Source organism: Agelaius phoeniceus, chromosome 30, assembly GCF_051311805.1.
Source record: "Agelaius phoeniceus isolate bAgePho1 chromosome 30, bAgePho1.hap1, whole genome shotgun sequence".
Taxonomy (NCBI): domain Eukaryota; kingdom Metazoa; phylum Chordata; class Aves; order Passeriformes; family Icteridae; genus Agelaius; species Agelaius phoeniceus.
In genome coordinates this window covers 2,297,787-2,323,940 of record NC_135294.1, presented here as the reverse complement: position 1 = coordinate 2,323,940, position 26,154 = coordinate 2,297,787, and the positions used below count along the sequence as shown (strand labels likewise).

General features: G+C 49.4%; 1 protein-coding gene across 1 annotated transcript in view; it reads left to right on the top strand.

The window, feature by feature from the left end:
- DOCK5 (dedicator of cytokinesis 5) overlaps positions 1-26,154 on the top strand; it is an 89,293-nt gene that overhangs the window by 285 nt on the left and 62,854 nt on the right. Inside the window, exons 2-5 of the mRNA XM_077191721.1 lie at positions 16,132-16,215; positions 22,664-22,704; positions 23,580-23,635; positions 24,417-24,513. Of these exons, the coding sequence (XP_077047836.1) occupies positions 16,132-16,215; positions 22,664-22,704; positions 23,580-23,635; positions 24,417-24,513 (278 nt within the window). The remainder of the gene's footprint in view (positions 1-16,131; positions 16,216-22,663; positions 22,705-23,579; positions 23,636-24,416; positions 24,514-26,154) is intronic.

The following is a 26,154-nucleotide window of genomic DNA, read 5'->3' as shown; positions in this document are numbered from 1 at the left end:
ATTCCCCCCGTTCCGTGCCTTCCCTCCCACTCCGTCCCATCCCTTCTCTTCCATCCCGTCCCTTCCCCTCCTTTTCCTTCTCTCTCTTCCTTTCCTTTCGCTCCAATCCCTCTCGGGCTCCTCTCCCTGTCCCGGTCGGGCAGTGACCGCTCCCTGAATCCCTCGGGGTGTGTGTCTAGCCCTGGCTTCCAGGAATCCCTCAAAGTTCAGGGCTGATTTTTATCATTTTGCCTCCTCCAACATGTTTTACACTGAAAAAAGCTCTAGCACAGCAGAAAAAAGTTTGCCTGCTGGTGTGCCTGGAAGGAGATGTGGCTGGAAAAGGATGAAGAGGGTGTCACGGGCAGATTGAGGGCTCTGGGTGATGTCTTTGCCAGCGGCTGGAAATCTTGATTTAGGGTGAGGCATCGATGGGGAAAGCCTGACTGGAAGTGAGCCAGGCCAGGCTGGACGGGGCTTGGGCAACCTGGGGTAGTGGAAGGTGCCCCTGCCCATGGCAGAAGTGAAACTGGAGGAGCTTTAAGGACGTTCCAACCCAGACCATTCCATGATTCTGTGACTGACACCTTGTACCTCCTGCTCTGTCCCCTGTTTAAAAGGATTTTTCTGAGTGCTGGCTCACTTGTGTCTAACAGGAACAGAACTCTGTGGTGTTGCTGATAAAATTCTGCTTTGCTCGAGAGTTTTAAACCCACAGTTTTGAGGTCGGTGGTGAGAATTGGGCAGGGAACAGTTGGCAGGAAGCCACTTATGACACAGCGAGCTTTTGATAATTTGTGTTAGTAAGTCTGGTCTTCTGTGCCACTGGTGCTCAGTACTGGACTTCTCAATGTGAGAAAAAGTTACTAATTTCGTGCTTGCAAAGTGTTCATCACCCCACTCCCCTGAGGGTGCTCAGCCTGTGAGCTTGAAGGTGAAAAACCTCACCCTGCATGATTTTCACAGCAAGTTGAGCTGGGGGACCCCTCCACTTGAGCGTGGCTGTGCAGGAGGCAGCTCAGCTCCTCGCAGGAGCTGCAGAGACATTTTACAGCCTTATCTGGTTTCTCCAGGTAACTGGCAGGGTGTGGAGTGCTGACACCCTGAACTTTGTTTCTTGCTGTTTATCCATGGAAGTGTGCACATGGCCTGCTGAGATTGCTGTGGGCATCTGTAATTTCCAAACTTTGGTGGATGATCAGATAACCCATATCCTGCCGGGGTGATTGGCTCTGCTGGTGTTTTCTGAGCACACCTTTGAGCTGTTCCCCAGCTCGGAATGGCCTTGGGCAGCAGATGAATCAGAGGCACTCCTCTGACTTCCCTTTTATTTATTACCTTCCGGGGTGAGTTTTCCGTGCTGGCCTCAGCCAGCTGCTCCTTGTGACAGCTCCTCTCCCAGAAAGGCACTGGCCTGAGAGTAACCAGGGTGGAGGGAAAAAATGCCTCTTCCTGCATGTTTCCACCCAAAAAGTGTGTGCTGGGATGTACCCTGTGACTCCTGGGTGATCAGCTGGGTGAAAAAGGTGTTTTCTTGGCCAAGTGACATGGGGGCTGTCCTGCTGCAGCTCTGGGGTTTCATTTGCAGCCAGGACTGATAAGGTTGATCCACAGGCAGTGCCAGAATTATTGAGGTTTTGTCAGGCCATGTTTGACTCATTGCACTGTAATTTTGTCAATTTGGTGTTTGCAGACTTGGTGAGTTTCTTATCTGTGTGTCCTGTGCTGTGCTCGAGGGCCCAGCTCTCATGGTTTGGGGTTACCTGGGAGGGTTGATGGGGTTTGAGAGGGAGATTTGGGCTTTTGGGCTGGGACTGTACCAGTGCTGGAGTGGCTGCAAGGAGGGGAATGCCCTGGCTTGTGTGGGGTGGTGACACATCCCAGCCAGGCATGAAGTGTAACAACAGCTTTTATTCAGAAAGGAAAGAAAAGACTGAGGGGGCATCTCACCAATTCATATAAACACCTCCAAAGGATGCCAGGATGGTGCCAGAGCCTTCCCAGTCATGGCCATAAAATAAAACACAAGTTCCACCTCACCATGAGGAAGAACTTTTTCCGTGTTCTGTGGAACGGCTCCAGGGAGGGCCTGGAATGTCCCTCTCTGGTGACATCCCAAACCCACCTGGATGATTCCTGTGTCCTCTGCTCCAGCTGGCCCTGCCTGGGCAGGGGCTTGGGCTGGATGAACTCCAGAGGTCCCCTCCACCCCTAAATAGTCTGGGATTCTGCAAAAGAACACCCAGATGGTAGCTGCTGGTGGTCTCTGCTTTGGAAACTTCTGTAGAACTACTTGGATTTATTTAAAACGTGACCCTGGAAGCCATGGCAGTGTAGTAGGGAATTCCAGGAAGTCAGCTGTGTGATTCAGTGTCACTTGTCTGGTTTCTGCCCTTCAGAAGGGTTTCTGTCCTGGGTTTGATTTTACAGATCCATGCATTGTGAGTTCCAGTGGATTTGCTGGTTTTATTCTGCCCTGAGCTGGTTGAAGCTGGGGGGGCTCCCTTCCCCACAGATGGCAGAGGGCTGAGTTTGGAGTGGCAGCAGCAGGGAGGGCAAAACTGGGAATTGCAGTTTTTAGGGAAGCAAAGGTGAGAGACAAGCAGCTTGCAGCTCTTGCAGCTTCTCCCTGGCAGTGAATTCCCAAGCAAGTGACAGATGGGGTTTGGGGAGGGACAGAAACACCACGGAGCAGCTCACAGGCAGCATCTCCTCCCTGGCTCTGACAGAGCCTCCTTGCCACAGGCTTCACCTCTGATGGCAGATTGAAAGAGCATCTTCATGAGAAGCTGATCAGTTCTTGGGCCACACTGAACAAAAGAACCTCTTCTGGTCACGTGTTTCTCTCCAAAAGGAGTCGTTATTTGCAGAAATCCTTTCACAAAGTCTCCTTGCAGTCAAAGAACTCTGCTCTGAGGGAAGGAACACCTTAGTGAATTCCTAAGACTTTTAACTTTTCTTATCTATTTGTTTTAAAATTATTAACTTAGAGCATAAGGAGTCAATAATGTAATTACTTTCTTTTTCTGCTGGCAGTAACCTGGATTTGCACTTTACCTCCAGTGCTACACCTGGGTTGTAAAAGCAATGCTGTCATTGCTCATCAGCTGTGCCTCACTTTGTGGCCCGAAGCCTTAATGGAGTGAGAGAACCTGGAGTCTGTGGAATCCTAAATGAGTCTGTAATAAACCCATTGTAAACAAGCAGCCAGGTCCCTTTTCCTGACCCTTTCTGCTGCAGAGCAGTGCAGGGTGGCAGTGCTGCCTTTGGGCCCGGTGCTTTCCCGTGGCTGCAGTGATGATGGATCAGGCACGCCAGGTTCTTGTGGCCCCTCTGACTATGAACCAACAGGATGTGAAGTGTTTATTCATCCTTGTGCAGCCTGAGCTGCAAATGCACCAATTGTTCAATGAATACACAAATCTGAGCTTCCAGAATCAGGAATTATTAACTGAGGTTTGCTTGGAAGAGCCCTGAGATGTGAAAACCAGAGTAATTTGTATTTTGGTGAAGGGGGTGCCTTGCACCTGGATGCCCTGGGAGGGCTGGGGGGATTCCACTGTCCTAAGGGAACAGCTGGAGCTGGGCCAGGGGGTTTTAGGCTGGATTTTGGGAAAGGCTCTTCCCCCAGAGGGTGCTGGCACTGCCCAGGCTCCCCAGGGAATGGGCACGGCCCCGAGGCTGCCAGAGCTCCAGGAGGGTTTGGACACTGCTCCAGGGGTGCCCAGGGTGGGATTTTGGGGTGTGTGCAGGGCCTGGGCTGGATCAGTGATCCCACATGTCCCTTCCAGCCCAGGCCATTCCATGGTTCCTTGACCCTCATTTCTGGGGCAGTGTGGCTGTTCCACAGAGTTTGTGTGGTGGGACTGGGGAGGGAGCTGGAGATGATCCTGGCATCACCCTGCCAGGTTGTGGTGGCCTCTCCCACCCCTGGCACCTGTCCTGGCTGGCAGGAGCAGAGCTTGGGCTGCTTTATTTGAGGAGAATCATTGAAGTCTTTTCTTTGTCCCATCCCACTGGTGGCTGGTTCCAGTCATGGCTCAGGAATGGCAGCAGCTCCCAAACACCAAGCAGGGCCTGGCAGCCCTGGGTGACTGATGGAGCAGAACCAGCTCTGCTCACTGTGGTTTGGTTTGTGGTGACTCCTGTGATGCCTTGGAGTGGCTGCCTAGAACAGGGGCTAGGCAGAGTTAGATAATAAAGTGGGCATTTATTAATAATAAAAAATATTATTAATAATATAATAATTAAAGATAAATAATAAAAATAATAAATAATTATTAATAATATAGTAAGTAAAGCTAAATAATAACAAATTAATAAATAATTATTAATAAGATAATTAAAGCTAAATAATAACAAATTAATAAATAATTATTAATAAGATAATAAGATAAATAGCAACAAATTAATAAATATTTATTATTAATATAATAATTACAGAGCATTAATAAAAATTAATAAATATTTATTAATAATAAATAATATTAAAGGCCTTCAGTAGCTACACCTTGGGCAGTCAGCAGCCTCCAGGATGAACAGGGGTCAGGAGTTTTTCAGACAGGTATGAGTTTGGTTCATTTACATATCAGGGGTTAATTGTCCAATTACAGCTCCAGCTAATGAAGTCATTTCCCCCCAGTTTGCACCCCCCAATTCTCTTTTGTTGATGCTTTTTGGGGCCTGAGGCAGCAGAGTGTCCCTGGATCTCAGGCATGGAGGGATTGTTTGTGTGCCCAGAATGTGAAGCCAGGAGCTGACACTCTCTGGAGTTCAGAGTGATGCACTGAGGCAGCACAGGATCTGGAAAATAGAAATGCTAAAACTTGAGGCATCACCTGGGGTGCTGGGCCATCAGCTCCTGGCCCCCTGTCCCGTTCCAGGCACCTGCAGAGCTCTCTCCTCAGTCAGTCTGGGATCAAAGCCCTTCTCAGTGCTGGGAGTTGTGCATTGTGTCAGATTAGGGCAAAATCCATATTTGTCTCAACTTGCTCCTTGCTTTTCCCCCACCATTCCTGTTCTGGCTTGGAGCTCACATCCCCTGTTGTGCCTCTGGTTCCTTGCTCCAGAGGATGGAAAAGCCAATCCCCCCATTCCTGCTGCACAGCACCCACCTTCCTTCCTATGCCTGCAAACACTCTGCTCATTTCTCCTGCTTTATTATCATTTATGGCTAAAAATTGGCTGATGGCAATGCCAGCAAAATTCCCAATGGGAAAAGCAAACCCTTGGCATTGTTAACAGCAAAGAATTGAATCTTCCCAGCAGATGACACTTCATTTCTGACCTAGTTTCCAACTTTTATTGCGGTGTCTGCAGTTGATTTGATGTGAAATTTGGCCGAACTGCTTCTTGCTTCCATAGTCCTTTCTATTTTTTTTAGAATCCATATTAGCCAGGGTCTGTCTTCTGTTATTTTTGGTGATTTCCACTCTATTGCTGAAGTCATTCCCTGTGAAATTAATCCTGTGGACTTCAAAGGCTTCTCATTGCCATGAACAAGACTTGTCAATGTTCCTTATCTTAGTCCTACTTTGAAAAGAAATATTTCCCCAAGTGTTTTGTGACTTGTGTTGAGTTTGTGACTGACATCACCTTCAGGAACTGTCCCACAGTTCATCTCTTTAAAAATTAAAACCCTTTGTGGAGGCTCTAAAGAGGCATCCAGAGCTGCTGGGTGCTTCTGGAGCTTGGGCTGAGCTCTGTCCTGCTGATTAGATGGGGGTGAATTGTGCTGAGGTGGCAAGAGATCCTAGGAACCAGCTTCCCCCAGAGCTGGGTGTGGGAGCAGTGCTGAATTTCACACCAGTTCTTGATTGTTCTGGTGGTTCTTCCTCTGGCATCAGGACTGTGTTTGCCAGCACAACTGCAAATGGGAGTTACAGAGAGGAAAAGCAAAGTAAACACTCATGAACTGAGAAAAACATAAATATATTGGTCAAGAAACAGTGACAGTGCATAATGTATAATATTCTTTATAATCATGTGTAATAATCCTTATTGTTCAGCTTTGAAAAATGCACACCCCTTCTACCTGCAAACTTCAATTGGAAATGTACATTTTTTGCTCTTTAAATTGCATTTACTTGACTGGTAGGACCTTTCTCTCAACGATTGCTTTTAAAGAAAAAAGCTCCTATTTCTGCCAGGACATTAAAGACACAGCCATGACCAAGCTTAGAACCACGTCAGCCCACAGCCATAAACACATTTCCCCCCTTGCTGCTGGAGCTGAGGGGATGTTTCAGGTCCAGTGCATTTAACTGCTGATGCCTGAAATCCTGCCATGGACTTGGGTGCATTTGCCAGCAAACCTGTGCTAATAAAACCAGCCCATAAATACAAGTTACAGAACAGCTTTTTGGGCTGGCAGTCTGTGGTTACCTTCATAAAGTGATGATGTTGCAGGGCTTTAGTTGGAGCAGTTGCTAAAATGATAAAAAAATGTCTTTTTGGTGCAGTACAAGCTGTTCTTCCCAAGGAGATCTCCCTGGGCTAGAGGGGGAAGCACCATTTACAGGATTCATTCTCTGGCTCAGTGTCACAGAACACAGCCAAAGCCAGCAGTGCCGTGGGAGCATTCTGTGCTCACTGACACTGAATTTTGGGAGGTGGTGGTGCAATCCAAGCGCCCCTCGTCCTGGAGGGTGCTGTGTCTGAGCCAAAAGTTCATTAAGGTGCAGTGGAGATAATGATTCCTGCTCTTGGGAAGTCTGGAACTTTGATCCTCCATGGCAATAAAGCCATTTATGGCTTCAGCTCCAAAGTTCTGAGAGTGGCTTAGAATGTCAGGGGCAGGTAGTGGCCAGTTAGTTCTGGAAAAGTGCTTTTTTTTTTTTAATTTTTTATTTTTTATTTCACCTGATTCTTCCAGCAGTTCCATTCTCCTGCTCTGACAATGCCATGGGGGCTTCAAGCTGCTGAGAGTTTGATGTAAAGGAATAAAGTAGGGAAGGCTTCAGTGCTTAATTCTTCATCTCCTGGCATCTCGGGCAGGTTAATTAAAACTTACTGCAAATTTTGGAGCAGTTTGTTCTTCATTCTTCCTGGCAGCAAAGGGATCAATATTCTTGTTTGGCTTTTTGCTTCCAGTGTAAGACACCCCCCACCACCACCACCATTCCCTGCCAGAATTTCCTGCTCCTCATTTTAATCTTGTTCCCCCATTTCTTGTTACCTGGGATAGGTGGCAAGAGAAAAATGCCTTGGAATTCCCCTTTCTGTGGACATGAGGAGCTGTGACCCAGTCTGTGCAGTGCCAGTTCCCCGATGGGCTCTGTTCTGCAGAATGGGATCAGTGAGCCCCAGGCCATTCAGGGAAGGTCAGTCTGCCCCAAAGTCCACCTTGGCTGAGCAGAATTGCAATCCCATTGTTCTGAATGTCAGGAATTCTCCCTGTGTTACCCCTGCCAGCTCCAGAGAGCCCTGGGGTTTCTGAAACATAAGGGGCTTTCCCAGTGGAGCTAAAATCTTCCTCAGCACTGAATCCCCAATTTCTCCAAATGGGCTGAGCCATGCTGTGAGTTCTTTTCCCAGACTGGGAGAGCTGCTCTGCCTCCTCCTGAGCCCTGGCTGGGCAGGGAGGGTGTTGGAGCCCTTGTTACAAATTCCCAGCTATTACTGAGGTGGGTTTTGTTTGCAGCTGACAAGGGGGGGTTCCTCGGCTTTAGCCTGGCTTTGCTGTTGGTTGTGTTGAAGTTTGAGCTCAGGGGTCCTTTCTGGTGCAGTTCAGCCCCCAGGCACAGCTGGACCCTGTGCCCAGATGTTTCCCTCCTTAACCCCCTCATCTCTGCCCCTGCCTGCCCCTGCAGTGTGCAAACAGCAGAGCTCAGCCTGGGAGCACTCACAGCTCCGGGCAGGGGCATTTCCAAGTTTTCCTCCTCCTGCTTTGATGTTTTGCCCAGTGAGAACTGGGACAGTCATTTCAAGCCAGTGGCAAATTCAATTAATTCTTTTGTAAGTGCCACACGCTTTCAAGTTGGAAACGAGCTGAGCAGTCCAATTTACGGAGTGCTGGGGTCTTGCTTTTACAAATCTGCCTGAAACTATTATTGGGAAAGTTACTGTGTTGTACTTAAAGTACCCAAGCACAAATTGCACTTTTAGCTCAGAGGAGAAAAGGTAATTACAGACAGACTTGGTGAAATCCAGTTGCAGTTGTGTGGGTGTTGTAAACAAACACTGCATCTTCACAGGCTGTAAAAATGAGAATTAAATCAGAGGTTGCTTTTGTGGAGTTGGATTTCCGAGCCCTGGTAGGGCTGTGCAGTTACTAAATCAGAATTAGTGCCACAGTACTGTGGGGTATAAACTCCTTCTTGTGGAGGGCACAGCCCCAAGAATGGCTGTGTGTTCTCCCAGGTCTCTTTGTCCAAAGGAACAAAGGAAAACCATCACAGCTGAGGTGTGTTGAGTTGCAGTGAGGCCAGCAGGCTGGGCTGAACACAAACCAGGCTCTGCCCCTGTAAACCAAAACCAGTGGCAAAACCCTTTGTGCTGTGGTCATGTTGGAGCAATTTCATGGCTCAGGGTGATTATTTTAAATGTTTTAATGTATTTTTGGGACCATACTGATCCTTCAGTCTGGGTGTTGGTGCTGGGATCCCAAAGAGGCAGAGCAAAGCTGCAGGGCTTGGAGGACAGTAACACCTTTAACCCTGGCAGGGATCACCAGACCTGGAACACTGCAGCCTTCAAAACTGTTTGGTGCTCAGGCTAAGCTTCATTATTTATCTGCCCTTTTCATGTGCTGCTCTCACTGGGATGCACTGGGAGCAAAAGCTGGGGCATTCCCAAACCACAGCCTGGGGAATCACAGGGTCAGGGAGGATCAGATTGGAGGAGACCTCAAGGATCATCTGGCCCAACCTTTCCTGGCCAAACCTTGAAGAGCACCATAAAGAGATGCCTCAGACCTGCTAAAATGTACAGAGGTGTGAAGAGAGGCCAGGCTGTTTTTCCAGCTGTGTCTCTGCAAAGGGAACATTTCCTGGTGTTCCAAGGGGACTGGAATTGCAGGTCTGGGTGTTTTGGTTGGTTTCTTTTTTCTGAAATCACGGCCTAGATCTGGTTGGGTGCTGTAAATTCAGGAGCAGCCTGGCTCCTCCACTGGCAGCACTGATTTATTTCTCCTCTGGCTCACAGCACTGACTCCAGACAGAAGCTGAGACAGCTCATGTAGATTAATTCCTTATCTGAGCTTAAAACCCCCAAGGGCCCTTCAGAGTGAAAATAATAAAGGAAATGGAGAGGCCAGTGAAGAAAATGACACAGCAAAAGGTTTGTGTGTGGGTATTCACTGGGTGGAAAATAAACCAGAGTGTCTGTGAGGGTCAGAGCACAGGAGTAGCTGAAGTTTGGCTCCTTCCACCCCGAGCACTCTCAGAGACAAAACAGTTTGTGCTGGGCCCAAATCTGGGTGTTGAAGGTGTATCTGTGTCCTGTGTGCAGTTCAGATGCACTCTGAGAACTGAACATTCCTTATTTTTACACAGATACCCTGGTGTAAACACTTTGTGACAAATATTTGAGGGGAAGGTGACGAATGGGGATTCTGCAGACATGAAAATACAGATATTATCTCTTTTTTTCCTTACAATCTGGATATCTTGTGCTTCAGCAGTTGTGAGTGATCTCAGTTTGCCTGATTTGGATCTGAGAAGCTCTAATTAAAATCCAGGGACTCATTTGTCCCTGCTCCAGAGCACTGTTGTGGAGCTGCCTGTGGGTTCAGGATGTTTAAAGCCATAAGAGGCCATGGGATCATCCCATGGGAGCCTTGTGTAACCTTGGGAAAGCCTCCTCATTCCCATGGGCTGGGCTGTGAGGTTGTTTTTCCTGAAGCAAGCCAGGCTTTAGGAGATTAAACCATCGGGCCCAGGATCTGATCCAGCCCTGGATGGGGAGTGAGACAGGATTAGCCCAGAGATGCTGAGGGCATGGCTGAAAGCCTTCCCTGCTCCCAGATCTGGGAATGGCTTCCATTTGGGCTCTTTGGGCAGGACAGTAAAACCTCTGATTGTTCGCCTGTCTCACTCCAAGATAATCCATTATTCAGAGAAATCAGGGAAGTCCTTCAGGCTTTGATCAAGTGTGCATCAAGTCCTTGTCCTGGGCAGGTGAGCAGGGCACACGCTCAGTTGGCTTTGGCTCCTGAACAGTCTGAGGGTGGAAGTGTTGGAAGCCTCTGGAGGGCAGTGGCTCTTCTGCTTTTCTCCTGGTTCCCAAAGAGGGGGTGAATGTAAAACCCCACAGTTACAGCATCCAGATTACAAAGGGCATGTCCCATCCTCCTGCAGAGGCAGCTGATGTCATTGCTCAGATGGTTTCATTGCTCAGATGGTTTCATGCTCATTTTTGAGATAACCCAGTTTAGAAATGTGGAGAGCATTCACTGGGTGAGGTCAGCCTGGACCAGGGAGTGCACAAGGTGCTGAAGTCATAAACCCCCAGAATTCCAGGGAGTTTGGGGCTGGAAAGGGCCTTAAAGAGCCTCTCATTCCCTGGGCAGGGAGAGTCTACCTGCAGCTCCTCACAGGCTGGACTCTGCTGTCTGAGGGTGGCTGTTAATGAAAGCATTTCCAGCTGCATAATCCCATTAAATCTGAGTTACTGACACCCCAGATGCTCAGCACTCACTCAGAACTTTTGGAATCGATCTGAATGGCAGCAACCACCATCCAGGAGTGGGAATTTTTCTGTAACAGTGACTAAATGTCCATATTTCCCAGTGTTGAACCATGAATTACTTTTTTTTTTTTTTTTTTAAGCAGAAGAAGTACCCTGACATCTAAATCTTAATTATGCCATTCTCAGTTTGTCAGACAGAAATTCCTGGGAAGTTACCAGAATGTTTTTGCTCCATACATAAAAAAGACTTTGTTCTTCTGAAGAATGAATTCCTGGGTAGTTCCTTGTTTTTTCAATAAAGCCACTGTGTTTTTGGCTGAATCTTGGCACTGGGGACCATCCCAGGCTCCTCCAAGCAGGGCTGTCCTGCAGAAAGGCCATTCCTGGGTGCTGCAGCAGAGCTCAAATCACTCTGGTTCTGGCTGTGGGCTTTGGCTGTGGGGCTGAGGGATGGAATGAGCTGGGGCTGGGTTCCTGCAGGGCCCTGAATGGGATCCTTTGTTCTGGGGAGCTGCCCCAGCCTCTGCTGGCAGATGGGGGGGCAGGATGTGGCATTTGGACAGGGTTGTTGTGTCTTTGTGCTGGGTGGGGCAGGGGGGTTCAGAGCCAACTCACAGATAATGGATCTTGCAGGGGCTCTGTTTTCCAGGCCAATAATTCACATTTCAAGTGCTCTCATGGAGGGAAAGATTCCATTTCCTTCTGATTTGAGTTACACAGAAATTGTGTGTGACGGTTGCTGCTTCATTCTCTTTGCATTTTGAGGCATTTCAGCCCAGCTTGGCCTTTAGGGCAGTCTTGAAAAGGAATTAATCTGTGGGAAAAATGGGTCTAGGAATTAACAGAAACATGGAATCATGGAATGGTTGGGTTGGAAGAGACTTAACAGCTCATCCCATCTCACCCCTGCCATGGCAGGGACACCTTCCCCTGTCCCGGGTGCTCCAGCCTGGCCTTGGGCACTGCCAGGGATCCAGGGGCAGCCACAGCTCCCTGGCAATTCCAGGGAGGAATTCCTTCCCAATATCCCATCCAAACCTCCTCTCTGTCACTTTGAAACCATTCCCTCTGAAAATGCCACATCTGTCCTGGTTCCCCTGAGCCCCAGCTCAGGTTCCATGAGCTGCTCACAGACCTCTTGCAAACTGAGGCTTCTCCCTGGGCTCTTGCACCAAGAGGAGCCTGGTGGGGTTTAAAGTGTGTTTTGGGGGTTTTGCTTGCAGTAGAATTGTACCATTGTTATTGTTCTTGTTATTTTGTGCCTGGTGCTGGGGCCCTGTCCTGTGGGTGCTGCTGGGTGGCCCTGGCTCGGGGCTGTGTGCTGGGGCTGCCCTGTGGCCAGGGCAGTGACAGGGCCACACCTGCTCCCTGAGCCGCCCGCCTGAGCCCTGGGGAGCCCAGGCTCTGCCAGGTTTCCTGTGCCACTCCTGCAGTCCCTGTTTTGGGGTGGATTTGGGGCAGAGCAGCCCCAGGTTGTGCAATGCCCTCGGGGTTCCTCCTCCAGCCCCGCTGAGGAATCTCCCTCTGCCCTGGAGCATGAAAATTGCTGCTCATCTTCAATTCTGGCCCTGGCTATGCCATAAAATCAACTGTTCACGGAATTATCTGCTGCCCTTTCCAATGCTGATGGATTCCATGGGCTGGGTGCCCTTGGAAAACACATTCCTCACCTTTTAACCAAACTGAAGCATAAACCAAACACGAGACATTGCCTCCAGTCCTGCTCAAAGAAATGATCATTAAACAATCCCAGGCTCATGTTTTCCACCTCTGCCTCCTTATTTGGATTAAATTTCCTCAATTTCAGTGCTGCTTTTCATCTGGGATGATGAAAGGAGCAGGATCAACACTCTGAAGTGAATTTCAAAGGACAAAATCACAGCTGAAGTTTAGCTCGGAGCAAAAAGACTTAACTTCAGATATTGCTGCAAATTGGAATACAGAAGTCTCTGTATTATTTTTCCTTCTTCCTTTCTTGCTGCTCCGTCAGGATTTAAGTGAAGGGGTTTTATTTTTCCACACCATGCCCATGTTTGTGATGTGAAGCTTCCTTTTCCTTTCAAGTCAGTGAGAGGTCACAGAGGGGGCTCCCAGCACAAATCCCTGCAGATGGGATGGCTGGGGACAGCTCTGACTCCAGCAGCAGGAAACATCACTTACAACCAGCAAAATTCCCAGGGAAAATATGCCAGCAATTTGTCTTTTATAATCTTGTACATAAGCATGAGGGAGGAGGTTTCAGACAGTGACCCTCTGTTCTGGCTTAGTTCAGTCTGGCAGGGCAAGGAAAGATAAAATTGACTTTTTTTGTTGGTTGTTTTGATGTGGGAGCTCCTCCAGGTTGTAAATGCTGCGTGTTGGGATGTGAAACCTGCCTGGTGGAGCAAGCAAGGGGAAGGGAAGGGGAGTGCAGGGGTTGCTTCTGTCTTGTGGCTGCTGTGATCTTCAGGAAGGGGAAGGGATGGCTGGGTTCTCCCTGCTGCTCTTTGGGCTGAATTAACTCTGTGTTCCCAGCAGGAAGGCTGGGCCTGTGTCCACCCACCTTTCCCTGGGCAGCAGTTGATGGGAAAAATGCTGCCTGCTATTTGTATAATGGGTGATTGTCCCAGAAAAACCCGGGGCATGTGGGGATTGTGTGTGGGAATCCCTGGGTGCAGCAGCCCTGCAGCACCACAGGGACCTGGAGGGGCCAGGCCAGGGGGGAACTGGGGGTGCTCCAGGGCTGGAACCCCTCTGCAGGGCTGGGAGAGCTGGGAATGTTCACCTGGAGAGGGGAAATTCCAGGGAGAGCTGGGAATGCTCACCTGGGGAAGGGAGAGCTGGAAATGCTCACCTGGAGAGGGGAAATTCCAGAGAGAGCTGGGAATGCTCACCTGGGGAAGGGAGAGCTGGGAATGTTCACCTGGAGAGGGGAAATCCCAGAGAGAGCTGGGAATGCTCACCTGGGGACAAGAGGGATCCAGGGGGAGCTGGGAATGTTCATCTGGATCCAAGGAGAACTGGGAATGTTCACCTGGAGAGGGGAAATTCCAGGGAGAGCTGGGAATGCTCACCTGGGGAAGGGAGAGCTGGAAATGCTCACCTGGAGAGGGGAAATTCCAGAGAGAGCTGGGAATGCTCACCTGGGGAAGGGAGAGCTGGGAATGTTCACCTGGAGAGGGGAAATCCCAGAGAGGGCTGGGAATGCTCACCTGGGGAAGGGAGAGCTGGGAATGTTCACCTGGAGAGGGGAAATTCCAGAGAGAGCTGGGAATGCTCACCTGGGGACAAGAGGGATCCAGGGGGAGCTGGGAATGTTCATCTGGATCCAAGGAGAACTGGGAATGTTCACCTGGAGAGGGGAAATTCCAGAGAGAGCTGGGAATGCTCATCTGGGGACAAGGAGAGCTGGGAATGTTCACCTGGAGAGGGGAAATTCCAGAGAGAGCTGGGAATGCTCATCTGGGGACAAGGAGAGCTGGGAATGTTCACCTGGAGAGGGGAAATTCCAGGGAGAGCTGGGAATGCTGACCTGGGGAAGGGAGAGCTGGGAATGTTCACCTGGAGAGGGGAAATTCCAGAGAGAGCTGGGAATGCTCACCTGGGGACAAGAGGGATCCAGGGGGAGCTGGGAATGCTCATCTGGATCCAGGGGGAGCTGGGAATGGTCACCAGGAGAGGGGAAGGGTCCAAGGAGAGCTCAGAGCCCCTTGCAGGGCCTGAAGGGGCTCCAGGAGAGCTGCAGAGGGATTTGGGCAGGGCATGGAGGGACAGGACACAGGGAGTGGCTCCCACTGCCAGAGCGCAGGGATGGATGGGATATTGGGCAGGAATTGTTCCCTGTGAGGCTGGGATGGAATTCCCAGGGATCTGTGGCTGCCCTGGATCCCTGGAGGTGCCCAAGGCCAGGCTGGAGCCTCTGGGACAGGGGGAGGTGTCCCTGCCATGGCAGGGGTGGCTCTGGGTTAGGGGATTTAAATCCCCTCCCAACCCAAACTACTCCACACTTTTCATTCTCGTTCAGCTTTGGCCATGAACATTATCCAGATTTTTCTATTAGAATGCGAATGGAATTTTTGCTTCTGGGCCAGTTCTGGATCTTTAAGGTGTCTGAGCCACACACCCAGCTCACCAGTCAGCTTCAAAATCCTGATTTGCAGCCCCTTTGTGGGGAGGGAGAGGAAGGTGGGTGTGGAAGCAGCTCTTAGGAGCAGAAATCCAATAAAATTCCTGTGATCCTGTGGAAATCATGGGTTCAGAGCATTGTCCATGTGTCTGGGGCCCCAGGGAACAAACCCTGGCCTGCAGCAGGGGAAGCTGTCCCTGCCTGGGAGCAGGGATCCTGCAGGGATGCACATCCCCTGCCTGCTCCTGCTGGGATGTTTGTCACCACAATATTTGGAAGAAAGCTCTGATCTGGGAGAGAATTTCTGGTGGTGAAAGCCCCAGGCTGTGCTGGAGCCCCTCACCCCCATGGGAATGGGAGGCACTTCGTGGGAATTTCCTGGAGAAGAGCTCTGATTTTCTGATTTTTATTTATTTATTTCATTTCCAGTCCAGAGCTCCTCAAATACAAACCTTGGGAAGTCTCAAGAATTCTCCTCTGAAAATGTTTGGGTGTTTTTGGTTTTTTTTCTTTCTTTAAAACAAATGTGGTTGTTCACCAATGGATTTCCTCAGGGATACATGAATATGGGAACTTTGTGTTTGGGAAGATTTCACTGCTGCATTTAGGATGTGATCTATTCTTAAATCAGTATTTTAAATAAATCAGGTGGTCTGGGTTTGGTCTGCTCTGGCTTTGCTGACATTTCCTTGAACCACAGCAAAAAAATGTCACTGATTTTATGTCTTTTTACTTGGTTTGAAAGGAAATTCCATTTAAACTTTCTCACCTGGTCCCAGGGAGGGCTCTGCTTTGCCCAGTGAAGCTGCAGAAGTCCCAGGAAAAGGCACTCCAGCACTTAATCCTATTCCCCCTGGAAATCCCATAAGCATCCAGCTTAACTTTGTCTTTGGGAGGGATTAAATTCACACAGAATCCCAAGTTTTGGTGCTAAAATTGGTTCTTGGCTGGGGAGAGTCTTTAGCAGCAAAAAGTGTGGTTTGGTTTGGAAAGGAGTGGTTTGGTCTGGAATGGGGTGGGGTTTCTTACAGCATCCCATTTCTGATGTTTTCTGATGCTGGAGTTACTCCTGAAAAAGGCTAAAAAATGAGAATTCCAGAAGTGATGTGCCTGAGGTGGTGGTGACTCTGTGGGCAGGTTTTTGGCAAAGCTGAACATTTTTGGGAATGTTCAGCTCCCCAGAAGGTGTCCCAGGCCTGTCTGGAAGGTAAAACCCCCTTTGTTGTCTGTTAGTTATACTTCCTATGATAAAATCTGGAAATGGAGACTTGCTGTCCTTTCCCAGTGTATTCCATACCCAGGGTGGCTTCATCCCTTTGTTCCTTTTCCCAAACCCTGCCCTGCCTTTTGAGAGCCCATTCCCAAGGCTGATTCCCTCCCTCATGGTTCTGTTTTGTCTCTTTTCTCCCCATTTTCAGCCATCTACAACTATGAGGCCGTGCAGGACGTGGAGCTGTCCCTGCAGGTGGGGGACACTGTTCACATCCTGGAGATGTACGAAGGTAGGTGCAGCTCATAGGGGCTTGGAAAGAAAGTAGGAACAAATCAAGATTATTTTTCAAATTTTAGATCTGTATTTTCAACTTCTGTTACACCCCAAAGCACAAATTTAGTGTGTAGTGGCTGCTGTAGCCTCTTAATTTTTAAAATAGTGTTAAAATGCAGAAATGCAGAGGGTTTCTCATCTCTGTGCTGTTCCAGGCAGAGTTTATCAAGGTCAGGTTTCACCCCAGTATCTCAAAGGCAGCACTAAAAGGGAAAGAAACATTTAATTCTGGCTGTTCACTGCTGTTTTCACCTCTTTGCTTTGGCTCCTCTTTGGGCCAGGCCAGGCACCTGTGCTCATCATGAACTGATCCTGCTGGAAAATAAGAATAATAATTTAAAAAAACCCCTAGCTTCTACCTGAGTTAGTTCTTGATCTGAGTGGATGACAGAAAAGGAGAGGGAAGGGCTGATTCGTTCATAGTTCATGATGTTTTAAGTTGTAATATCACAAACTGGCATTAAATGTTCTTCAAATGCTCCAGCTGTGGAGCTTCCATGCCCTTTTTTGGCTGTTTCTCCTCATCCTTCACTGGGACATTTTCCATAATACCTTCATGTAAACCACAGAGTGAACAAAATTCTTAATTTAAAGATTAAGATGATGCTTGAGTGTTTCAACTCTCCCTATCAAATTTGACTCTTTGACAACGATTTCAATATTAAGACTGGAACAGAGCCATTCAATCATTTTAAGGAATGCTCTGGTCACTGCTTCCCTCTCCAAAACTCAAAGGTAAAATACAAATCCAATTCTTTTCAACAATAGCATCGATTTGAGTGAAGATTCTGTGCTCAGGATCAGCACTGAGAGCAGGGAGCTGCTCCTTTAGCAATTTGTTCTTGGCCCTTTGTTCCCTTCCCATCCTCAGCCCTGGGAGCAGCTCCCAGTCCTGGCAGGTTCTGCCGTGGTTTTACCCCTCTGAGGGTGATCATGGTGGGGGAGAGGGGAAAAAGGGAAATACCCTGTGGAAATCACTGATTTATGACATGGTTCTGCAAAAAGACACAGGGAAAGGGGAGGAGAACTCCCTCAGGAAGAGGAGGCATCTTGCACTTGCCAAAATTTGGGGGATTTACTTTCTTCTCCCTATTTTGAACTTTTTTATAATTGTTTAACCCCTATTTGTTGTAATCAGCTCAACAGAGACAGGAACAGGGAATGAGTACATAAATGGCACCTCTTTTTTGGCCTGAAATCTCCCAGTTTGGAGCTTTGTCAGGAGAAAATTGCCTGTGAATAGTTCGGGAAAGATTTGAATGTTTTCATGTGTGGAGGGGAAAGTGATGGTTCCCAGATGCTGAGCCACCAGTGGGGAGCAGGAATCTGTGGCTGAGGCACCTCAGAATTCCTGCAGGGCACCAAAAATGCCTTTTCCCAGCAAGAGCAGCCAGAAATCCAGGCCAGACAGTTGGGAGTGTACAGGAGGAGATGCAGAGATGGTGACTCTGCTGTGGGTCTGCTCTAATTTCCCATAAATTCACCTCAAACCCTCCCCTTTCTGATATTCTGCCTGCCTGGGAGGAGCTTCTTGTGTCGTTCTCAATCTCTGGTTTTGGGATAGCAGCTCTCAGCTGTGTTCCCAGCTCTCAGCTGTGTCCCCAGCTCTCTGGGGGCCTGGTTTTGAGGGTAAATGTTCTCACAAGAGGCTTTTCCTGCTCCTTTTCATGCTAATGCTGCCTGCTCACCACTAGAGCTGATAAAAACTGGTTTTGTTCCTCTAATCACTGCTCTTATCTGGACACACAAGCCTGAGTGAGGAAAAGTTTCCATGGAACCAGGGCGGGGGCTCTGTGGGAGGAAAGGCTGGAGATGCCCTGTGGAGTCATTTTGGGGCTGGGAGATTCCCCATGAAGTCATTTTTGGGGGTTGGGACATGCCCTGTGGTGTCATTTTCTGGAGCTGGAGATGCCCTGTGTTGTCATTTTTTGAGGCTGGAGATGCCCTGTGAAATAATGAAATATGGGAAATATGGGAAATATGTGAAATAATTTTGGGGGGTTGGAGCAAACCCTGTGAAATCACTTTAGGGAGTTGGAAGATACCCTATAAAATAATTCTTTGGGGTGGGAGGAGGAAGCCCTGTGGAGTCATTTTGGGGCTGGGAGATGCCCCATGAAGTCATTTTTTGAAGGGTTGGTACATGCCCTGTGGTGTCATTTTTTGGAGCTGGAGATGCCCTGTGGTGTCATTTTTTGGAGCTGGAGATGCCCCATGAAATAATGAAATATGGGAATATGTGAAACATGTGAAATAATTTTGGGGTAAATTGGAGCAAACCCTGTGAAATCACTTTTGGGGTTTGGAAGATACCCTATAAAATATTCTTTGGGGTGGGAGGAGGAAGCCCTGTGAAGGCACTTTGGGGCTGGGAAATTCCCCAGGTAGTTATTGTTTGGGGCTGGAGATGCCCTGTGGAGTCATTTTGGGGGGCTGGGAGGTTCCCCATGGAGTCATTTTTTAAGGGGTTGGGACATGCCCTTAAAAATGGTGTAATTTTTTGGGGCTGGAGATGCCCTGTGAAACAATTTTTGGGGGTTGGAGCAAAGCCTGTGAAATCATTTTTGAGGGTTGAGAGATGCCCTATAAAATAATTCTTTGGGGCTTGGGGGAGGAAGCCCTGTGAAGGCATTTTTTGGGAGATTGCCTGGGTAGTTATTTTTGGGGGGGGAAGATGCCCTGTGGAGTCATTTTTGGGGGGGGAAGATGCCCTGTGGAGTCATTTTTGGGGTTGGGAGGTGCCCTGTGGAGTCATTTTTGGGGGGGGGGGGGGGGGGAAGATGCCCTGTGGAGCCATTTTTGGGGGGGAAGATGCCTCCCACCCAGACTGGGGCTGAGGCTCTGAACATGCTTTGCCTCTTGTTTTCCAAGCCCCAGTTTCCAAGTTAGGCTGATGCAGTTGGGTGGTGAGTACACCTGGGAAGATTTGGGGGTGATAACAGAGGGGGTGATAAAACAGTGGGGATCACACAGGGGGATCAAGAAGGAGTGATAACATGGGGTGATGAAACAGTGGGGATCACACGGGGGTGATAACATGGGGTGATAACACAGGGGATGATAACACAGGAGGGATCACACAAGGAGTGAACACAGGAGGGATCACACAAGGAGTGATAACACAGGAGGGATCACACAGGGTTGATAACACAGGGGATGATAACACAGGGGGGATCACACAGGGTTGATAACACAGGAGGGATCACACAGGGGATGATAACACAGGGGGGATCACACAGGGAGTGAACACAGGAGGGATCACACAGGGGTTGATAACACAGCGGGGATCACACAGGGGTGGATCACACAGGGGTTGATAACACAAGGGGGATCACACAGGGATGATAACACAGGGGGGATCACACAGGGGATGATAACACAGGGGTTGATAACACAGGGAGGGATCACACAAGGAGGGAACACAGGAGGGATCACATAAGGAGTGATAACACAAGGGGGATCACACAGGGTTGATAACACAAGGGGGATCACACAGGGTTGATAACACAAGGGGGATCACACAGGGTTGATAACACAGGGGGGATCACACAGGGTTGATAACACAAGGGGGATCACACAGGGTTGATAACACGGGGGATCACACAGGGTTGATAACACAGGAGGGATCACACAGGTGTTGATAACACAGGAGGGATCACACAGGGTTGATAACACAAGGGGGATCACACAGGGTTGATAACACAGGGGGGATCACACAGGGTTGATAACACAGGAGGGATCACACAGGTGTTGATAACACAGGGGGGATCACACAGGGGTTGATAACACAGGAGGGATCACACAAGGAGTGATAACACAAGGGGGATCACACAGTGGGGATCACACACAGCAGGGATAACATGGGAGGGAATAACATAAGGGGGTAGCACAGAGAAATTGATTCATTTTTCTGACCTGCAGCTCCCCTGTGCCAGGGATTCAGCAGGGGGTGACTTCCCTGGAAATGCAGCTCCAACTTGGACAAAGGGCATAGGGAAGGAGCTCAGAGGGGAAACCACAGGCTGAGCAGTGTGAACTGAAGGTTCCAGATATTTCCAGTACAAGCTGTCCATGGAGTCATTGAATGCTTTGGGTTGGAAGGGACATTGAAATCATTCTGTCCCACCCCCTGCCATGGGCAGGGGCACCTCTCACTATCCCAGGTTGTTCCAGCGATGGAAACACTTCCAGGGATGCTTCTGTGTGCCAGTAACAATCTGTATAGGACACCTGAGAGCTCTCAGATCTCTTTTCTTGGATCCCTTTCCCTTTTACACACACAGAGCCAAGCCCACTGTAGATCCCAGGGCTGTTAGTTCAGGTCCCACACTGCAGAGCAAGGTTTTGTTTTCCCCTCATGTCTCTGCCTGCAGAGGGGCATGAGCTCTGGACAAGATTTCTCCTTCCCCTGACAAGAAGACACTCAGTGCATGTTCCTGCTGCCTGCCAAGGGTTCAGCACTCTGCACATGCTGCAGAATGCAGGAAAAGCAGGGATTGGAAAAGGAACCTTGCTGCCTCCAGGACTTTGGAGGCTGCTCCGGTGCAGGGAGTCTGTCCTTGAGCAGGGAGCTGGGAGGACACTTTGCTGTTGAGGGGAATCTCTCCAATCTGCAGGATTTATCATTATTATTGCTAGCTGTAGGATTTCAGGGGAGCTGTGGGTGGAAGGAATGTGTGCTCACATACCATGACCCCTGGCAGGTTCTGCTCCTGCTGAAGTTTACCTTGATTTTGTTCCTGGTTTCAGTCAGCCCTGGGGAGGGTGAAGCAATGCTCTGAGTGCTGTGGGGCAGGACAGGCCCCCAGGAGGAGGAACAGGGACCTTGTGGTCCCACATGTGACCTGGCCTTGCATCACTGGGGAGAGCTTGATCATCACTGGAGTCTTGTCCTTAGATTTTTCTTTTCCATGCTGCATAAAATCCACTTAGTGAAGGGTAAAGTTGAGGACTTGATCAACTAAAAAAAGCCCAACAAAACAACAACCCCAAACTTTGAGTTGTTTCTTTGCAAGTCTGCTCATATTTTTGTTTTCACTCAGATTTCAGTCTGAGTGTTGGAGCAGCTGAAATTTTTCATGTCATCATCAACTGCAAAACCTTTCTCCACTTTTAGCCCGTCTCTGCTTGGGGAAAACACTCAAACACTTAAACAGTCTCATTCCTCTGAAGATTTAAGCAGATTTTGGGGTTTTTTTTAAGAAGAAATCATGTAATTAATTGACCACTGCCCAAAGATTGATGTTCCTGTTAAAGTGATGGATAAAATTACTGAAGGTGGGAGCAGAATTCCGACAGAAGTTGCATGAGGTGCTTGCAGAAACAGCTTTGCACAACCAGGCCCAACGTGCTTTTATGCAATGATTGCAAAATATTTTACAGGAATGGGGGGAAGGCCAGGGGGCCCTTTGAAACAGGAGGAAGTTGTGCTGTCAAAGGGCTCAACGTGTTAAATGGGATTGAAATCCTTCCTGGTAAATTCCATGAGCTCTGTCTCCCACCCTGAGTAATTTGTGCTTTCCCCTTCAATTAATAACAACTTAGATAAAAATAGAACCTAAATCTTCTCATCCCTAATCCAGGACCTCATCCATGGCTCCATGAGCAATGGATAATCTTGTTTTCCTCCTGTGAAAATAAATGGAATTTCTTCTTTCCTCCTAACTTATTACTGGAATATTGGAGGTTTTGAGGTGGAGGTACCTCCCCATTGCTGGAGAAAGGGTACAAAGCTGCACTTCAGAAAATAAATAAATAGAAATAAAACCACATGCATATAAAAATACTCCAAAAAACCTGAATTAAATCATTCTAGGCTCTAATTTATGATTGAGGAATGTCAGATCCATGGTTCTTTATGGAACCTTCTTTGATAAATATAGGAATATTGGAGGGACCAACAATAAAACCACCAAAAAAAAATCCACCAAAAAAAATTTTAAAACAACCCAGAGAAACCAGCCTCCCCTCCTCTCTTCTTTGCCTGATTATTCCCTTAAACCCCTTTGCCTTCTTGATGCTGCCACTCAGCTGGACATAATCTCCTTGGATGGGCTTTAATGTCCCTCCCAACCCAACACATTCCATGGAAATCCTGGTTAAAACCCAGGTGCCAAAGAGGGGAGAAATGTTCTCTCAGGGACGTTTGCTCTTGAGGCCTGGGCAGCACAATTGTTGCTTCTGTCTTTCAATCTTTAGATCTTACCAAGGTAGGATTGATAAACAGGATTTGTGCCAGGGCAGGGAGCTCAGCTCCTACAAACAGAGCTGTCTTGCCAGGAGTGGATCCCAACTGAGAAGATCAATAGATTGGTGTTGTAGAAAGGTGGTGAGAATCACAATTTGTATTTAATTACTGTCAACAGGAAATAACTCAATACAGATATCTGTGTTTGCCTTGCCAGGCTGGTACCGAGGATACACGCTCCGGAATAAATCCAAGAAGGTACGACCTGACTTTTGGTGACTCCCATTTTAATTTCACACCTTGCCAGACCCCATCTGGTGCTGAAAACTCTTGGATTTCTTGTCTTAACCTCAGGCAGGACTCCTGGTCATGGTGTCCTGTCCTCAGTGACAGAAATCAATGACCTTGAGCTGAAAGTTCAGAGCCATGTGTTGGGAATTCCTCCATGGAAGCACGAGGAATGCAGTTGGAACTTCCAAAATTACCTGTTCCCATCTCCATACAGGAGATTATTGCTTTATCATGATGCTCTGGGACCTGTGCACATCCAGCATTAGTTCTATTTGATGGGAACATCAGAGTTTTGACTGGAAAATATTCCAGAAATTACACATCCCTGGCTCTCAGCCAAGCTGCTGGAGCTGGGGCTGGAAGCTGCCTGGAAATCCAGGTTCCCCCAGGAATGCTGGCACCTCTCCTGCGGTAACATCCCCCACAGCTTCTGCTTTTAGGGGTAAAGAGGAGAGAAAAGGGACCAGAAAAGGATTCTAGCATTTCCAGAGGGTTTCTCTGTAACAACAAAAATTTGGGAATTTCTGCAGGTGCTGGTGGTGGGAGCTTTTCTAGAGAGCACAGGGTAGTCTGACAGAGGACTCCAGGAATATTTCATGGCAATGACTGGTAATTTTCAGGAATTTCCAGCATTTTCTGCAGGAAGGTGAGAGTCATTGGTGTAAAACAAGGAATCAGCTTCTCTGAGTTGCCAGAGTGGAACCTGCTGCTCCTCTCTGTCCTTTTTTCTTGGCATACTGGAACATTTCTTACTCCTTTCCCCTGTTTTTTGTTAAATATCTTCTTGTCACAGCCTATCCCACAGTCAGATTGATTTATTTCATTTCTCTCTTTATTTTTAGGGCATTTTCCCAGAAACTTACATCCATTTAAAAGAGGCCATCGTGAAGGACCGGGGGTAGGTTGGCACTTCTTTGGCAGCAAAACCCAGGGAATTTCATTCCATTTATACCCCAAAAGAACCAATTGAAATAGCTGTGGCTGTCACAAAGCCAGGGCGTACCTCCTGAGCTGGACTAGCGCTGCGTAATTCCATTTTTCAGGCACTGACAAAGCAGAGCAGTCGGGAGTAAGGGCAGCAGGAGATGATTTGCAGAGTTAAGGAGGCTCTGCTGGACAAGTCACTGCTGGGGAGGGTCAGCCCAGCTCCATCCAGCTCTCCTGGGGACTCCTGGAAGCCATAGCAGACTCCTGCTGGCAGCCAGGGCCCAGCAGGAGCGTGGATTCCTTCCTGTCTTGGAAAACACTGGAGGAAATGACTCCTCCTTGGATTCCTTGAGCTGGGTCTGTGCTCATAAAGTGAGAGCAAAACAGCGGCTGCAAAGGAAGGAACTTTATAAAACACTTCTTTTTCAACTCTCATTTTCAAGTAACTGTTACCATTGCGTGTGGGGATTCTTCCAAATTTAATTTCTGTCTCTTTATCCTGGGTTTGGAACAGATGCACAGGGAATAAGAGGGGTGAAAGGAGCTTGAAGCATTTTGCATTAAAAATGGATGATGAATGTGGATGTGTGTGTTGAGAACAGCTTAAGGGTCTTGACATCATGTGTGAGTGAATTGTGTGAACATCAACTCCTCTGGAGTTTCCATTTTTACATTTATCAAAAAAGGGTGTTTTGCATTAACTGTAAACCCTGAGTGTGAAACCTTTCTCTGGTTGTCTCCCTTCTCCCCAGGCAGCACGAGACAGTGATTCCCAGTGAGCTGCCCCTCGGCCAGGAGCTGACAGCCACGCTGCGGGAGTGGGCAGTGATCTGGCACAGGCTGTACGTGGTGAGTGCCAGGGCTGGGGCTGTGAGGGGAGATAAGCCTGGGAATGGTGAGGGTGAGGGGAGCTCAGCCTGGGAATGGTGGCTGTGAGGGGAGATCAGCCTGGGAATGGTCACTGTGAGGGGAGCTCAGCCAGGGAATGGTCACTGTGAGGGGAGCTCAGCCAGGGAATGGTGGCTGTGAGGGGGGCTCAGCCTGGGGCTGGGGCTGTGAGGGGAGCTCAGCCTGGGAATGGTGACTGTGAGGGAGCTCAGCCTGTGAGGGGAGCTCAGCCTGGGCTCTGCAGGGGAGCTCATCCCAGGGCTGGGGGCTGTGAGGAGAGCTCAGCCTGGGGCTGGGGCTGTGAGGGGAGCTCAGCCTGGGAATGGTGGCTGTGAGGGGAGCTCAGCCTGGGAATGGTGGCTGTGAGGGGAGCTCAGCCTGGGAATGGTGGCTGTGAGGGGAGCTCAGCCTGGGAATGGTGACTGTGAGGGGAGCTCAGCCTGGGAATGGTGACTGTGAGGGGAAATCAGCCTGGGAATGGTGACTGTGAGGGGAAATCAGCCTGGGAATGATGGCTGTGAGGGGAGCTCAGCCTGGGAATGGTGGCTGTGAGGGGAAATCAGCCTGGGGCTGGGGGCTGTGAGGGGAGCTCAGCCTGGGAATGGTGACTGTGAGGGGAGCTCAGCCTGGGAATCGTGAGGGTGAGGGGAGCTCAGCCAGGGGCTGGGGCTGTGAGGGGAGCTCAGCTTGGGCTGCTGGCTATGGGGGGAGTGGGCAGTCATCTGGCACAGGCTGTACGTGGTGAGTGCCAGGGCTGGGGCTGTGAGGGGGGCTCACCTGGGGCTGAGGACTTTGAGGGGAGCTCATCCCAGGGCTGGGGGCTGGGAGGAGAGCTCAGCCTGGGGCTGGGGCTGTGAGATGAGCTCAGCTTGGGCTCTGCAGGGAGCTCTGTGCCTCTGCCTGGGGCAGAGCTGAGTGATGGAATGGGGGGCTCAGAGTGTTCAGCTGTGGGGTCTGTCAGAGGCAGGGTGACACTGTGGGTCACACTGTCACTGTGTCAGGGCTGCCTGGGGGGCCCAGCTCACCTGGGAGATCCAGGCCTTGCTCTGCCTGTCCTTGCCAGCCCTGCATGAGGGCAGGAAAGCCCAGCTGGGCACAGAGCTGGAGTTTGACACAGCTGTGGGCAGGGTGGGCTCTGCTGGGCTGGGAGGGTTGTAGGAACCCCATGGACTGGCTGATGCCCACCCAGAGCTCCCCTGGGAAACAGGGACAGAACCAGGGATGTGTCATGGGGGGAGATGTGACTTGTCAGAAATCCCCATCATGGAATGTTCTGGGCTGGACGGGATCACTGATCCAACCCCAGGCCCTGCACAGACCCCGCAAAATCCCACCTTGGGCATCCCTGGCAGTGCTGTCCAAACTGTCCTGGAGCTCTGGCACCCATTGCCTGGGGAGCCTGGGCAGACTTTCCCAAAATCCAGCCTGACCCTCCCTGGCACAGCCCCAGCCATCCCTGGCTCCTGTCCCTGCCCCACAGAAGGAATTCCTCGGCTGCTCCAAGGCCTCCCATGTCTGGAGCTCTCAGTAGGGTGGGGAAGGAGCTCTCATGTCCTAAATCCCTGAGCACAGAGTCCCCTCAGCAGTGGCACAAGCCTGGCA